At 30.6% G+C, this 16,018-nt stretch overlaps 1 protein-coding gene across 1 annotated transcript; it reads left to right on the forward strand.

The window, feature by feature from the left end:
- Nucleotides 1–412: 412 nt before the first annotated feature.
- LOC129960496 (acetylcholine receptor subunit alpha-type acr-16-like) lies at nucleotides 413–16,018 on the forward strand. The gene is made up of 7 exons (XM_056073968.1): nucleotides 413–531; nucleotides 4,734–4,867; nucleotides 6,723–6,767; nucleotides 8,381–8,490; nucleotides 11,974–12,181; nucleotides 13,274–13,495; nucleotides 15,912–16,018. Exons 1-6 carry the CDS (start codon nucleotides 468–470, stop codon nucleotides 13,445–13,447), a joined length of 735 nt encoding a protein of 244 aa, XP_055929943.1. The 5' UTR covers nucleotides 413–467; the 3' UTR covers nucleotides 13,448–13,495; nucleotides 15,912–16,018.

A 16,018-nucleotide genomic window follows, 5' to 3' on the forward strand; every position in this document is an offset into this window, starting at 1 on the left:
ATTATTACCTCTTCCCATGCAATCAGGACATTACACTATCCTGATAAAACCTATCCTTAAACTTCTACATCCCTGACGCACATCAAATAATCATACCGACATTTACGAAGCATTGCTGCTGCTAACCCAATGATCTTGAATTTAAAAAAAATCAATGTCAAATCGAGGTAACCTAATGGACGTTCAATTCCCACAAACGATAACTACATTAATAGAACACCATTGCATGTGACCTCAACCAGTCTAGAGTGGCAATTTTTCAAGTCCAATTCAAAAACAGATGATTGGCCGAGGAAGTTACAATCTAGCCTACACATGACTGTCGATAACAATGCAATTAATTGCGCACTAGGAGCTCTCTATTGCGTATTTCCCGTTTAAAATCGTGTGCTGATCGCTTCAATAAAAAGTGGATGTCGAAGGTCTAATAACTCACTTGATCAAACGCAACCGAAAGTCGTTCCAGGATGCTGTTCATTTTTGCTGTGCTAGCCTGCCTTGTGGCCTCGTCTATGAAAAATGTTTCTGCAGGTATGTTCATCCTTATTCTATCCTAATCTAGAAATTGATAATTTTCTTGGTTCTATTTAAAGGTGTATGTACACACTTGAAACTTCGACTATCGTTCAAAATATCAAATATTTTTTTATTGCTTAATAAGGTTCTCTGATCCTTTAGCTTTCAAACGATACCAAGATGTTGTCAATATTCAAAATATTTCTCGAGTTATAATTATTTTTCTTGAGGCGTTTTCATTAGAAACTCTAGTTACGGTTTATTTTAAATCTCATTTTATGAAGAATCATATTTTTCCACTGTGTTGCTTCATTCAAACAATCATAACTCAACAAGAAATGAACCAAATACAATTATTTATATATCAAAATAACCTGTATGAAATAGCGGATGTTTTGTGCCTCAATCAAAGTTATATTTATAGAAATAAATTTTTAATAGCTGTTTAAAAGTTAAAATGACAGAAAAAATCTCGCTTTTTCTATTCATTGTTGATGAAAAAAATTGTTAAAAAACACTATATATTTTTATAACTTGATTGAGGCAGAAACATGAAGACTAATAGTAGGCATAATTTCCAACTAGAATTGTGTATCAGTACAAATTAGAATTTCAGATATCATGTTTCAAAAAATATGGTAATTAGCTCATTAAATATTATTTAATTAATTAATAATTAGTGCAATATGGTTTTTTCTCACTGAAATGAGTTTAACCATATATTAATGACCTAGCGTAAAAAAATTGGATTTTTAAACTTAAAATTTAAAAACAATCTTCTACTGTGTACGTACACCTTAAAAAATGATTCTATAAATAAAATCGTATTCTCGAAACTATCTCAAGGACATTATATTATTTTATCTAAAAATTTAAAGAAAAAATCTTTTGAGAACAATTTTAAAAAAACTTTTTTTCCGTTACTGAAATTCGATTTAATTTTGCGATAAAGCTTTTGAAATGTGATTTTGTTGCCATAAAATGTTGTGATTTTCACCTAGAAAATAAGTGTGAAAATGTATCAGCAATTTATTTTACTAAAATGTTATTTCGGCTATAAGATTTTTTTTTTAAATGGGATTATTTAGGAAATAATTTATTAAAATGTGCATCATCGCGTTTGCAAAGTGAATATTTTATTTGCCAATTTTAATTTGAAACTTGTGTTTATATTCAAATTTAAGTTGGCAAATAATAATCTGTGTTAATTTCTATTTAGGAATGAAAATTCAAATCTGTACTTGGACCATTTAGCTCAGTAATGTTTTTCTATTTAAGTTGATTGTAAACATCAACGTTTCTCTGTAAGTTCAAGCTTTATGACCATTTATTTTTAGGCATTTTTCCCCTTCATTTAACTATTACTTTGTTAAATATACCTATCCAGGTTTTCCTTGATGGCGATTTCTGCAGAAATTCCATAGGTGGTTTATCATACCTTTCTTTTCTTTTCCTACCATCTTGTGCTCATTAAACTAATCAGATAATTCAGTGTTACTGGTTCCAAGTGGCAGGATAGCGTTAGGTTATATTATCTAATTTTGATTGCATTACTCGTTGCATTCTGTGCGTAACGAATTTAATGTCACAATGTATTGAAAGGATCCTAATCAGTCTAAAAGCCTTGTCCCATTAATAAAAATAAAAATAGGAATTTGGCTTTGTAATTCAAGAAAAATGAAAGCAATTTTTTATCGTGAATAAAAATAGCAAAAACAGTTGCGTGACATATTTGATGAAACGTTATGAATGACCAGAAATGAATAGGGAATAGTGTCAATAAAGGTTTCTTATTTGTTCAAGTCCCAATCACTTATACTTAGAAACCTAATAGAATATCCCCAAAAACTAGTAGAATAATAAAAAAAAAATATTAATCACAATAATTTCCGATGTTTAATGATTGGTACATATTTGGAGTCACGTGATAATATATTTGAAGGCAGCGACATTTCATTCTTTTATACATCAAGGATGCAGAATTTCCAGTAGTTAAATCGAATAATTATTTTCCTTTTCATTGGATATGTTTTTTTATTGTTATAGAATGATTTTATGCAAAAGTTTCAAATCTAAACATTTATCCTTAATCATATAGAAATCCAGAAAAATGACAATTGTTCCATATTGTTTCCTTTTTGCTTTTTTTTTTTCTTACTCCTTCCTCTAAAAATATTTGTATTTTTTAAACTTTTTAAAAACTTTTATTAAACTGTCTTTTTTCAGGTTTATACGGATGGAATTTTGTAATTATTTATTAAATAACTTACACTAGATGATTGAAATTTTGCACTTTTGTATTCTTGATGATAACACACTAATTTAAAATTTTCAAAATATATTGGTTAATTCTCTATTGTGGGTGCCACTTTGTAGTGAGTGTGAGAAGCATTAGATTTCAAAATTAAAGAATGGAAATTTTAAAATAGAAAGTTATTTTCTACACTGAAAAAAGAGTACTTTTAAATCTTTTCTTAATTTATTTTATCATTATGCTTTAATATTCAATTTAGTTTTTGCATATTACATAATATTATTTAAGGGTTTTCTTGATTTTTCTTTTTGAAAAATCATTACTTAAATAAAAAATATTGTTCTTCTTAGAAGAAACTCAAATATAATGTGAAATACATTTTTAACCCTGCTGCTGTGTTTATTTCAAAATACACACACCGTCTTCGGGTCCAAATGGACTCAATGTTTCTTATTTTAATTACTAACAATACTTTTATTTTCAAATTTTGAACAAAATTAATGGAAAATTTATTTTTGTCTTTAAGAAGGTATTCGACATAAAAGACAATATTTTATGCATATTTATCTACATTCAATTCAAGAAGATACAGCAAATTAACATAAAAAAATATCAGAAACTTCCATTTTTTACACAAAAGAAATTTAGGTTAATTTTATGTTAGATAAATTTTGTTACTTTATTAGATATCTTCAACATTAAAAAAACTAGTAGTAATTAAAATATATTAAAAATTATATTCTAATCTATATTTATGTTATTATATGGATCAGGTTGCCCTCTTATGACTGTATTTCAATATTAAAGAATGTTCCTAACTGAATATTTATAAAATTGCAATTTTTTTATACTTTATTCAAGTGTGGCATACATATGTGTTTACCACATTTCATAAATATTTTTTCAGATTTATCTGATATATAGAGATAGAAACGATTTCTTTTTTCGCTTTTGCTCATAGAGGTCTGTGCTTCGACATAAAAATTTCCAAAGTCTTTCAACTGCCTTTGCCCAGTTTTCACTAATTTTATGCAATTTCGTGACGTGGTAGCTCATATCGTTTACAGATAAGATTTTGTAGAAGATGCCATAACCAAAGTTTCGATACAAACTTGCCGTTTACTCTGGGATTTTTGTTCCCAATACGGGTTTGTTGCCATGAATACATGGGTCACCATCGGACACATTATTACACTGAAATACCAGGAATATTTGAAAATATTACTATTGGTCACCTGTTAGTTTTTACTCTACAAGCATACAATAAAATCATTTTATCTATGGTGTCTACAATATATTTTGTAACATGATAATCAAGATTTCATGAGGTTATTTAGATTCTGAAGCGTCAACTTATATCAGAATATAATGTGCTTTGAATAATAACTTTTTTTTGGATATGCATGGCACAAGCATAGTACCTTTCGCAACACAAATGAATAGACTTCTTTGTTTTTAGTTTGGAGCAATTCAGAGGAAATTGCAGATTTGTTTCTTTTCATTGTTCTAATCATAGCTATATTCCTTTTCAATAAAATACTTGCCCAAATGTCTATGAGGAAAATAAGTTGTCACATATTATATCTCTTGAGAACATAGATAAATCAAGAGCAACTCTATGAACCTGAATTTTCCCGCGTTACTTGTTTGAATATGAAGAAGGCATGAAAGATATTTCAGAAGTCATAGCACCTGAAATAGAAAAAGTAATTAAAAAAAAACCCGTGACAAATCCCCAATATAAAAAGGAAAAATTTAACACCTTAAGAGAAATTTTATGGATATATATCGCCAAAACTATTTGGCTTTATATATCAGTAAAAAATCACTTTTTACAACATACTATAAGGGACTTTATCATTTCAAAGCAGATGAGAAAATCTACGAAAGAATCCCGCTAATTTTCTTTGCGAATTTATCTTTCTGTATCGCAAAACAGCCATTAATTTCGTTTTGTTTTCAGAAAGGGTCCATACCGAGAGAGACCTGAGACGCCACATCTTCGTTAATTATGACAAGCTCGTGAGACCGGCATCGCATCCTGATAATACCATCACAGTGTCAGCATCCCTCTCTCCGATTTACATTAGAGAGTTGGTAAGTTGATTTTTATAAAGGATAAACGTTTTATTAATTTACTCAATTTTGAAGATTTCTGGAGTTTTCTTTGATTTGATCTTTAAAAATGTTTTTATAGCACATATATAAAGATAGAATATGAAGAAGGAAATTTCCTTTTATTATTTACTAGCCGCCTTTGGCGACCAGCCGGTTCGCCAATCTTAATGCTCGTTAAAATTTTAATAGTTAAATATTTTATGTAATTCCTACATTAATAGCTTCTTCCTTAAAATATTTCAAAATTTCAAATTTCAATTCACTCATAATATTATAAAGACCTTCAGTCATAACGTAATCTGTATCTCTGTAATTTTCTGTTAGCTCCCGTAGAATTTATGCTTTACCTTAAATTAAAGTGTAAATGATTAATTTGCAATTAATATAATATTTTTTACTGAAACAAAGCATTTTTTTTAATAATATGATTACTGATAATAGAGTCACTGAGCATTTAAACTTTATGGGCACTAAAGAATATCTTTCTTAATTTATGTATTATCTCAAGAATCTGTCAACAAAATTTTCTCAGATTCATCATGAACAGATCGATTCATTAACAATGTTTAATTTTAAATCCATCAAACACTAAGAAAATAAAATGAATCGTTTAAAATAATCGGTCGAAAACAGGTTTAAAAAAACTACTTAAAAAACGATGTACTTAAAACTATAAGCATATACAAAAATATATAACTAACATAAATACAATTTACTTACAAAAGCATGCAACTAACCTAAAAATAATTTAAATCGTCCGTTCATAATGGTTGTCATGGCAACAGTCGGAACAGAATGCGCATGCGTGAATTTTCTTTGCCAATTACGGTAACGCAAATGCGTAAAATTTTTCTACTCCAGTTGGGGTAACGCTATGCAGATTAGACATTTTTAATTTCCTTTATTCTGTGTTATTTTAATTCAAAAGTACTTCAGAATGAATCTGAAACATGGATTAATTAACAATGTTTAATTTTAAATGCATAAAACATTAAGAAAATAAACAGAATCGTTTGAAATAATCCGCCGAAAAACGTTAACCCTAGCCTCATTTCTGTTGGGAGAAAAAATAAACTGAAGCCTTACTCGTTTGGCGGTGGGGAAAATGGAAGACAACCATGACCAAACCGGGACTCGAACCAAGGACGCCCAGATCACGGGGAAGACGCGCTACCCCTATGCCAGGACGCCGGCATTAAAAATAGTAAATCCTTATAAAAATGCATTCTCTTTTAACATAATTAAATTGTTTTGAGATGTATGTTAAAAATTCATTTTATTCTGTATGAGCAATGATAAAATTGTTTTTTTGAGTATTCAAAAATGAAAGACACAAATTATGAATTTGCAAAGTTGTATATATAGACTTCTTTTCCCAAAGAATTCAAATGTAAACTATATTTAAAATATAGATTTTTCTTAATATTTCAATATTTTTATAGAGAAGATTTTGCGATACATTTTGCGATGGTTAAGCCTGTTTTCATGCTCGATTTAAATTTGCAGTCTATTTCGATAAACTTGATTTCATTCACATCATCTATCCGCTGACTGAATGGAGTGATATGGTATACTCACACACTAGAATTTATATTTTGCAACTCCAGTAGTTAAGAGAAGTGTTGAATTAAGTGCAACTCTAAAAGCATTCTGTAAAGCAAGCAACCAACCAATTGTATAATGTTTCATTTACATTTCATTGTTGTCATTCTACAATATGTAATAACAGCTATTTCTATGTCACGTACTTAAAGTGTTATATATATACATGTATATATAGATATTTTAAATGACTTGAGTTGCTTAAAATATTAAAAGCAGCATTTTTTTTCAGGATCCAAAGAGTCAAGTTTTAGTGATCGATACATTCATGAGAATGGTAAGCAAAAAATATCATTATAAAGAATTAAATTATTTAAATACAATTGTATTGTTTATATTCTAATTAAATTATGAAACTCAAATATGATACAAATGTGATACATTTTTATATGTTATATGACCATTTTATACACTTTATAATAATTAATATTTTGTTACATTATTGAAATTTCTGATAGAATTTTTAACTCGGTGCCTGATGTCTTAGAGATCTGATATTTTGTTCGTTTTTTGTGCTCATCTCATTAAGATATATTAATGGTTTTATTACTTAATTATTAGTTAATCGAATAATTAATTTTTTCTTAATCAGCGTGCTTGTTGATACCTGGTACAGAATTCGAGAAAAAAAAAGTGGATTGAAGATAATGAATTGAATTTGAAATACATTATATTGAACATTGTGTTCAATTCAAAAAAGGGTTTTTTGGTTTTTTAAGAATGTTTTTGGCATAATAATAAAAGTGTAAAAATCTTTTTAGTTTATTCCTTTTATATTATAGGAAAATAAATAGTTCCGATGAAACTCAGAGAAAATAATTTCATATTTTAAATTTCTATATTAAAATTAAAGTAGTATGTTAATAAAATGTTCAATAGAAGGGAGGGGGAAGAACAATAAATGAAAAAAATTATTGCTTCATTCTTGTGGAGAATTATAAATGGTCTTGATTTCCTGCTTTCGTCAGAATTTTTCCCTCATAAACCGATCCTTATTTTATTTAATAACATTATCATAGATTATTTTCGATTGTATAAAAAAAATTAGAAAACCATGCCTCATCAAACCAACAACAACAACAAAAAAAATAGATTCATATGTTTGATAAGTATTCCAATTACAAATCCTTTCATTCCATCACACCCGTAATTGTCGTTAGCACAGTTTCAATAACTTAAATTTGGACGATGATCTAATTCGAATGAGAGCATGCAATCTCGATACGGAAAAACTAATGTTGTTCAGAGAATCTTTTTCGATTTGCGCAATTAGTCAATGCTTGTATTAGTTAGATTGTCCTGCTGCATTTGCTAAATTTGATCCTCAACTCTGTTATTGTTTTTATAGTCCTTATCCCAAATGGTTAATTCTTCTTTCAATATATCAAATTTTACCATTCTTTTAGCAAATTTTAATCTCACAAATATTTTTACAACATTAGTTTTTAAATTTCTCCCCAATTGTATAATTTGCCTTAACACGGACAAAAGTGTGTGTATGTGGCATGCGTATATATACATATATATAATGTATATATATATAACAGATTTTTTTATTATGCCTTACTTAAATACTGTCATATCTTTTTACCAATGATTTCTCACAAATTTGTCAGGCGCAGTACTGTCATTCCTGGCTAATTTAGTACAAAATTCAAAAATACAGCCAAAACTCAAACTTAAATAATACTTGATGGCATTGAATAAATTTTAAATGGTAATTTCGATATCTAGAAAATGCAATGATTTAGTTAGAAATAACTAAACACATATATAGCATTATTTTGCTGATAAACAAAATAATTCAGCACAATGGAGAAATCACAAAGCAAAAATCATGGCAAATTCTTAAACTATACATAATTAAATGATTTCCCTTTGTTTTTTTAGAAATGGAATGATGATTTTCTGAAATGGGATCCTTCTGAATTTAACAATATCACCGTATTGCGACTGCCTAATGACCTCGTTTGGAAACCAGATTTGTCCATTTACACAGCGTAAGTAAAATTTTAATTCTTTTTGAATCGCTATTGTTCATAATAAATTTCATTGAGGGAGCTATTTTATTTCACAAGATAATGCAAGATCTTGTGATTAACTGAAGCTGAATAAACAAAATATTTCAAATTACTCTCACAACATAGCTTTTATTCACTTATAATTATTTACTTGAAATGGTTTTAACTGCTTTTGATGCTATTAAAAGATAAATGCATTTTAAACTTTACTTCGAATTATAAATTTTTTAGAGCATCTTCTAAATTCGAAGACTTGTAAATTTGTTCTTGCTTTATTAATTGAGTAATATGATAGATTTTACATCTTAAAAATCAATGACCCTATATGAATTATTATCCTATTTAGAACTCTCGCACACGCTTGCTATTTTTTAATTTTGAAATGTTTTATGGGCTCTAATTTGGGGTAATGAATTTATAAAACTGGATAGAAAAATGAGTACATTTTAAGATCTGCAAAAATCTATCAAGTATTCTTTTAAAATTAACAAATGTATGCATGACCTCTGGCCAGCCGCTCTAAAGAGCTGTGGGTGAATCTTTAACTACTTACAAAAAATCACATGGAGTCAGCGATAGACGAATTGTGAAGGTATTTGGCGGAGTCGAAGCAACCCTGACCCAGAATAGAGAATCTTGGCTCTTGATGGAAGCGAATTTAGTTCTCAGATGACAGTAACGGATGTTGACTAATCGTTGGCCGATAAATAATTTTTAAATCACTAAAAGTAAGCACACACTCTCCCAACAAGAAAAAATGCTTCAAATGACGTAAAGATTTTTTTTACGTACAATTTCATTCAATATACACTGAACAGCCAGAAAAACCGATATAGCAGGCCACAGGCAAATAATTTAGGTATTCAACCAATCAGCGTAACGCGATGCAGTCGACAGTGCGCATTTAAGACAACAGGTGTCTGCGGAAGCTAGTACATAGATTCTTGCTGTTACAATGGCAGGTGATCAAGGTGTAAGTGATTTTCAACGGGACTAATCGTCGGTGCACAGGAGATGTGACACAGCATTTTCGAAGTAGCGATGAAATTTGGATTTTCGCACAAGATCACTTCAAGGATGTATCGCGAATATCAGGTTTCCGGTAAAACTTCAATTCTCCGAAAGCGGTGCGGTCGGAAAAAGACCTTGACAGAACGGGATCACCGACAGTTACACGAGATATGGGTTCAACATTTCCTCAAACTGTTGCGGATTTTAATGCAGTCACATCAACAAGAGTCAGCGTAAGCACTGCGCAACGTACCCACATTGATATGAGCTTTCGCAGCCGTGTACCATCTGGTGTATCATTGACTCAGTGGCACAAAGGTCTGCGCCTTGACAGGGCTCACCAACACCGTCATTGGACACTTAATGTTTGGAAAAACGTTGTCCGGTCTGACGAGTCACGTTTTCAATTCTATTGGACGGATGGCCGTGTACGGGTGGTGAGAAAACCCAATGAATCCATGGAACCATCATGCCTAAAAGGAACTGTCCAAGCTGGTGGAGGCTCTGTGATGGTATGGGGCATGTGCAGTTGGCATGAAAGGGGATTGCTGATACATCTAGATTAAACCACGAGATGTCATCTGTACGTAAACATCTTTTCTGACCAACAACATCCATTCAAATCTTGTGTTCATTCCGACTTACGGGGACAATTCCAACAGAATAATGCTCCACACTACAGGTCTACAGTAGCTACCGAGTGGCTTGAGGAGCACTCTTCTAAATTTCGTTTCCTCTGTTGGTCACTTAATTCCCCTACCATGAACATTATCCAGCATATTTGGGATGTTTTGCAATGTGCTATCCTTAAGAGAACTCCACCAGCTCGTACTCCCATAGCTTTGTGGACTGCCCTGCAGGAATCATAATATGAACTGTCTACAGAATTAGTTGAATCCATGCCATGCCATGTTGCAACACTTCTGCGTGCTCATGGGGGCTCTACACTATATTAAATTGGTGCACCAGTTTTTCTGGCACTTCAGTTTATATGCACTGCTGAGAAAATTGCAAAGTCTAATCTTTAAGTCCTATTAGTAATATTTAGGAAGTATTTTTGATACTAAAATCCGCCAGGCTAATCTTCCTGGAGACGGACATTGATTTGCTTTAAATAATGGAAGAATGGTTTTATAATTTGGTCTATTTTAGTTACAGAAAAGTAATTTTTTTAATTTAAAATATTGATTTGTCATAAATATTTTATTTATACCTAAGAATACAGTATAAAAACTTAGAATCCGTTATTTCTTTTTGAATTTACTCCAATATTTCATCCTATTTATTACTGCATAGTAAAGCATTGGAGCATATTAAAAATTACAGAAGCTCCTTATATGCCTACTTCGCAAATAAGTCATAGATTCTATCAAAAGACATAGATTATTATATATATAAACCTTTTGGTAACCAAGAGCTTAAAATTTTTCGTAATCAATGTACACTATGTAATGTAACAAATTTCCTTAGCGACAGTGCTGGTTTTCATTAGAGTCACAAATTTATTCTAAATATCGTTACTATAGTCTTACTCATGTGACATTACTGAAGAGCCAACCAATGGCAAAAAGGATTAAAGTATAGATGGCTTAATTTCGAAACATGAACAGGATGAAAGATATTAGTCAACTCTACTGTTGACTAATATCATTCAAAAACTAGTAAAGCGATGTCCACTTAAAAGGCAAATTTATTTCTACTGTCACTATAGGTAATGAAGGTTATCTTTTAGAAAACTCAATCATACATCAGTCTCACATGAAAGTCTATCTAGAAGGCAATCCAATCGATTATATTGAAAATGGCCAGGCCTCTACCTCAGGCACATGAGATCGTTTTATATAAGATAAGATGCCATATTTTCCCCTTGATTGCTTAGATAGAATTAACAATGGCCACTGGCTCTTCTCTTACTTATGAAGAACTATACGCAAATGAAAAAATGAAAGATCTAAACACAATTTAATATGGCATATTCCACCTGCACACGAATGGCACACGGGATAATCCCCTGGCATTCAGCTGGAAATCGAATGTGACCGTGGCTCCCAGACTGTCCTGGTTAGACTTCAAACTAGCTATCTTAAGTGTCTTCCCTTTAAAAGTGGTAGAAAAGCCCAACCCACTTGTAAAATATGCTGCGACCCTCCAGCTTCACCGGATCACATTCTAAATTGCATCGGAATTTATAGGGGAAACTTAATATCCTATCCGTTTATTATTATACATTTTTTTGGAGTCAACAACCTACTGGAACCTATCTGACATATATATGCCAGATCTTTTGAGGATAAGCAACAACAACAGAATTAACAATGAGTTAGAAAGCAATATTTTTTTAAAAAAATAAGAATAATATCTGTAGTCCGAAGTCTTTCATTTATTCTTGACATTTTGATGCTTCATTATCTTCGTATATTACCAGATATGAGAAATTTTGCGTAATTTCAGATCCCCTGACAGTGCCTTGTTCCCGACATCCAACACTCAAGTTCTTGTGTACAACGATGGAACTGTTCTCTGGGTACCTTTCTTCACTGTCAAAAGCAGATGCCCTTTGCTGAAGAAACAAGAGAAAAATTACTTCGAATGCGTTATCAAAGTTGGCTCATGGACGTACAGCGGAAAGCTTCTCAATATTCAACTATATACACCAGAGGTGAGTTTATTATTCAAATGTGAACTAAATGATGCGTTTTGTAGGAATTATGGTTTCGTTTGAAAAAAGTGAATTAAACCCCATTTTTAACCTCATTCGTTTCGCTGACAAGAACAACGAAATTTCTTTCGAGAATCCTGGGAAAAGATCCCAAAAATGTTGCAGACACAATTTACATTGCATTTGATTTAATCAACATGAACATGCTAAAGTACGTGTAACAAGAATTGGTTTGCCAGGAGATATTTTCAGAGTTAGAAAAAGAACTGTTATTCTTATTTGTAGTTCATTGTTTTCTATAAAACAGTCCTTTATACCAACTTTCGGATTCCGAATTGGATAAATGCTGAACATATTGGAGACTTTTCTATAATAGCAAATATTGAAAGGCTCCTTCTATTTCAGGACGGAAATGATTTTAATGATGAATTTAAACATTTTCCTTTATCATCAACATTTGATGTAATTTTTCAGAAACTTTTTCGAGCACAGAGGGTCGTAGCTTTATCTCTGTATACCAATGGCTGAAAACTTAAAAATATCGTTAGTTCAGCAGTTTTTTTTCCAGATATTATGACGTTAAAAAGTTGAATTCTTTCCATTCAGTTTTTACATCAAAACTATATTAGATTTACCGAGGTCTGGTAAAAGTTGTTGCTTCGGATTTTTCAAAATTTATCATTTATACGAATTCCAAAAATAACATTGAAGCGTCTAAAAATATTTTCCCACAAAATCTTCTCTAATTTTACACTATTACAATTCTATAATTCTTGAAGGTATTTCGTGATTAAGATGGAAGAAGATGCCGACAAAAGATTAGATTAAGATGGAAAGCAGAACATGTTGGGATTAGAGAAAATGAAGATGACGACCAAAAAAACAAACTCTTAAAGATAATTTTGATTTTAAATTTTTTTTAAATTAAAAATACTTGAATGACGCATTAGAAATCGCTAAAAGACACACACACAATACATCAGGACTTTAATGATTACCTGATGTTATAAAGTATCAACAGTAAAGCTTAACCAATATAAATACAACACTGTGACTAAACATCTTACAATATTAAATAAATGTTTTTCGTAGGTTGACATTTCCGATTTCGACAATTCTAATCCCGACTGGAAACTTGTGACTGCAAAATCAGATAGACAATCCAAATTCTATCCCTGCTGTCCAGGAGAAGATTATCCTGTGATGCATTTCAATTTGACTTTGAAGAGACGCTGGCCAGCCATGTCAATGGATAACGAGGTTTAAGCTGGATAAAATTCCAATCAAGGATTCCGAATTTCATCAGTGCTATAGGTAAGTTGCGTAATTCTTCATCCATATTTTAAATATTTACTACTTTGAGGAAATTTATGAGACAAAAAAAGGGCCAAAATCTCCAATATAAACTGAATTTTGCAACTCAAAAAGGCGCCCTAATAATACCTACTTGTTTCCTCCCTGTACTAACTAAAAAGAGTTAGCATTAGGTACGTGAGAGAGATCTTTTATATTCTTATACATGTTTGAGAATGGAATCACTTGATCAAATATGTGCAATGTGGTTTGTGATTGTTGACTAGCTAAAACACTTAACAAGTTCATAATGCTTTTGGAGATAAATATCACTTGTGATGATACTTTTCAATTGTTTAAAAATTACACATTATACGTCAATCCTTTCACTACTGAGCCGGTCCTATCTTGAGCGTGCAACTCTATAATAGCCGGTTTCTATCTCAAATGGCCAGTATAGGATGTAAAAAGAGTTATCACTAAGGATGTCCTCGCTTTACATCCTGCATCCCTCGTTTGAAAGACCAATTAAACTATTAAACTATTCTTCCATTTTATATTATATTATTCAATGATGCCTGTTATAACTTTTACTGAGATGACACCAGGTCATCACTTTCTTTTATAGTTGGAGTCTAGATTCATTAGTCATTCTAGGATCATTCTCATATGAGCATACAAACCCACTGTTCATTTGTTCAATTCCCTTGCTATCTTCACTAATGTAAACAGTGCCATCGTTGTGAAAACTTCAATGATGTAGAATTTGTACAATATGGACAGCCAAATATTTTAGACAGCGTATTTGATATATTATTAATATTTTAGATTTCTGACCGCAATAAAGTGCTGCTGTTTGCATATGAATACCCCGAAATCCTCTTTACAGACAAATCTCTCTTTTTTTTTTAAAAAAAACCCCATAATGGGCACATGTTTAAAATAATTATAGTTATAGCCTGTATAGAGTGTGTGAAATAAAAATCTTTACGCGCAGAATAAATATAATAATTAAGAACATCAAACCAGCTAATGGCAAGATATAGGAATCAATGCTTCAAATTTAAGGTTACAGTCACTTTTAATTTATTTATATTGAATGAAAACCCATAGAGTTCCTCATCGTCTTCCGAATATCTCGAATGGGTGTTTTTCTTGCTCGGGAAACAGGCTGTGGATCACGCCAAACGTTTCGCCAACACGCCATGTTTCTCTTCCAATTAACTAATTAGATGAGTTCTTTTACTTACACTTGAAGTAACATATATCTGTAATGATAAATAACAAATAATCTTAAATAATAATACATCCTATATTTCTATCACATATCACATGCGCATCAGGCAAATGATTGTGCCCTAATGAATCAGTCATGTGATCTTCGAGGCATTGTTGTTGAAATTTGCATATTTACAACTATTCTACCGAAATTACATTAGTTTCGCGAATTTCATGACTACAGGTCTTTAAATGTCATCCATCCTTAAGTCTTTCAAGCTAGTATCAAATTTATTTGTTAAAGTTCAGTTAAATATATTCATTAACAAATTTAATAAAATGTTAGTGTCATTATAATTATTTAATACTAACTTTTTAATAATTTTGAATCGTCACAAAAGACCATGCATAATTGTAAGATTGTTTTTCTGTGATTTATTAAATAACGGGATTACAAGAAGGCACGTAAAGGCAAACGAAATTTTTATTTCCCATTAAATGGAAATATACAGATTTCAGTTTCAAACTTTAAACAAAAAAGATAGTTTACCAAAAAATAAATGAATAAATAAATTAATAAAATTATTTACATATGTGTGTAAAATATTCTTTAAAAGTGAACTAGAGCATAAGAGGCAAAGGAATACTCTATTAAATTAACAAAATGTGATAAGTATTATATTATTTTTTCTATTATTCATATGTAAAAACATATTATTTATTAAACACTGTAAAAAATGTAAGTGAGTTTTATTATTCAGTACTAAATAAAGAAATTTTCATACATATTCCGTTCTATGCAAATATTTTTGTTTTTATATCTCATGGAACTTATAACAGCAGGAAAATCTTATATTTGAGAATCTTCAACAGTACAACGTATTTGCTGCAACTGAATAATGTCAATAATTTAATTCGGTTCTTATGAATCTTAAGAATAATGCCAATAAGATAATTAAGAAAGATAATTTCATTACTTGAATGTCGATACCAGTTTTCATTTGAAATACTAAAATTTCAAACCTTGAGAGCTTAGTTAATTTTTACCCACTCAATTATTCAAAAAATTCTATGTAATGTATTTACTATTATGAAAAAACTCGCTCCTTTTAACTCAATTTTTAAATAAGCGATTTAATATTAATTGTTGGTTTTCATTTTTAAAATAATGAAAGTGTTTGCAAAGTAATCACAATTATACTTTTCTAATATTTTTTAGATGGACTGATTTTTATGGAACGGCCGAACATGTGGCAATAAGCGCTTAAGGATTATCTTATGAAAATTCGTTGTATGTTTAATTTGTATGAATAAAAAAGAAATGCA

This window comes from Argiope bruennichi, chromosome 2 (genome assembly GCF_947563725.1).
Source record: "Argiope bruennichi chromosome 2, qqArgBrue1.1, whole genome shotgun sequence".
Taxonomy (NCBI): Eukaryota; Metazoa; Arthropoda; class Arachnida; order Araneae; family Araneidae; genus Argiope; species Argiope bruennichi.

Excerpts from the sequence above, each read along its gene's own strand:
- LOC129960496 (XM_056073968.1), top strand. The coding sequence starts at position 468 with ATGCTGTTCATTTTTGCTGTGCTAGCCTGCCTTGTGGCCTCGTCTATG. Across the intron at positions 4,868-6,722 it reads CGATTTACATTAGAGAGTTG|GATCCAAAGAGTCAAGTTTT; the intron begins GTAAGTTGATTT and ends ATTTTTTTTCAG. Across the intron at positions 12,182-13,273 it reads TTCAACTATATACACCAGAG|GTTGACATTTCCGATTTCGA; the intron begins GTGAGTTTATTA and ends TGTTTTTCGTAG.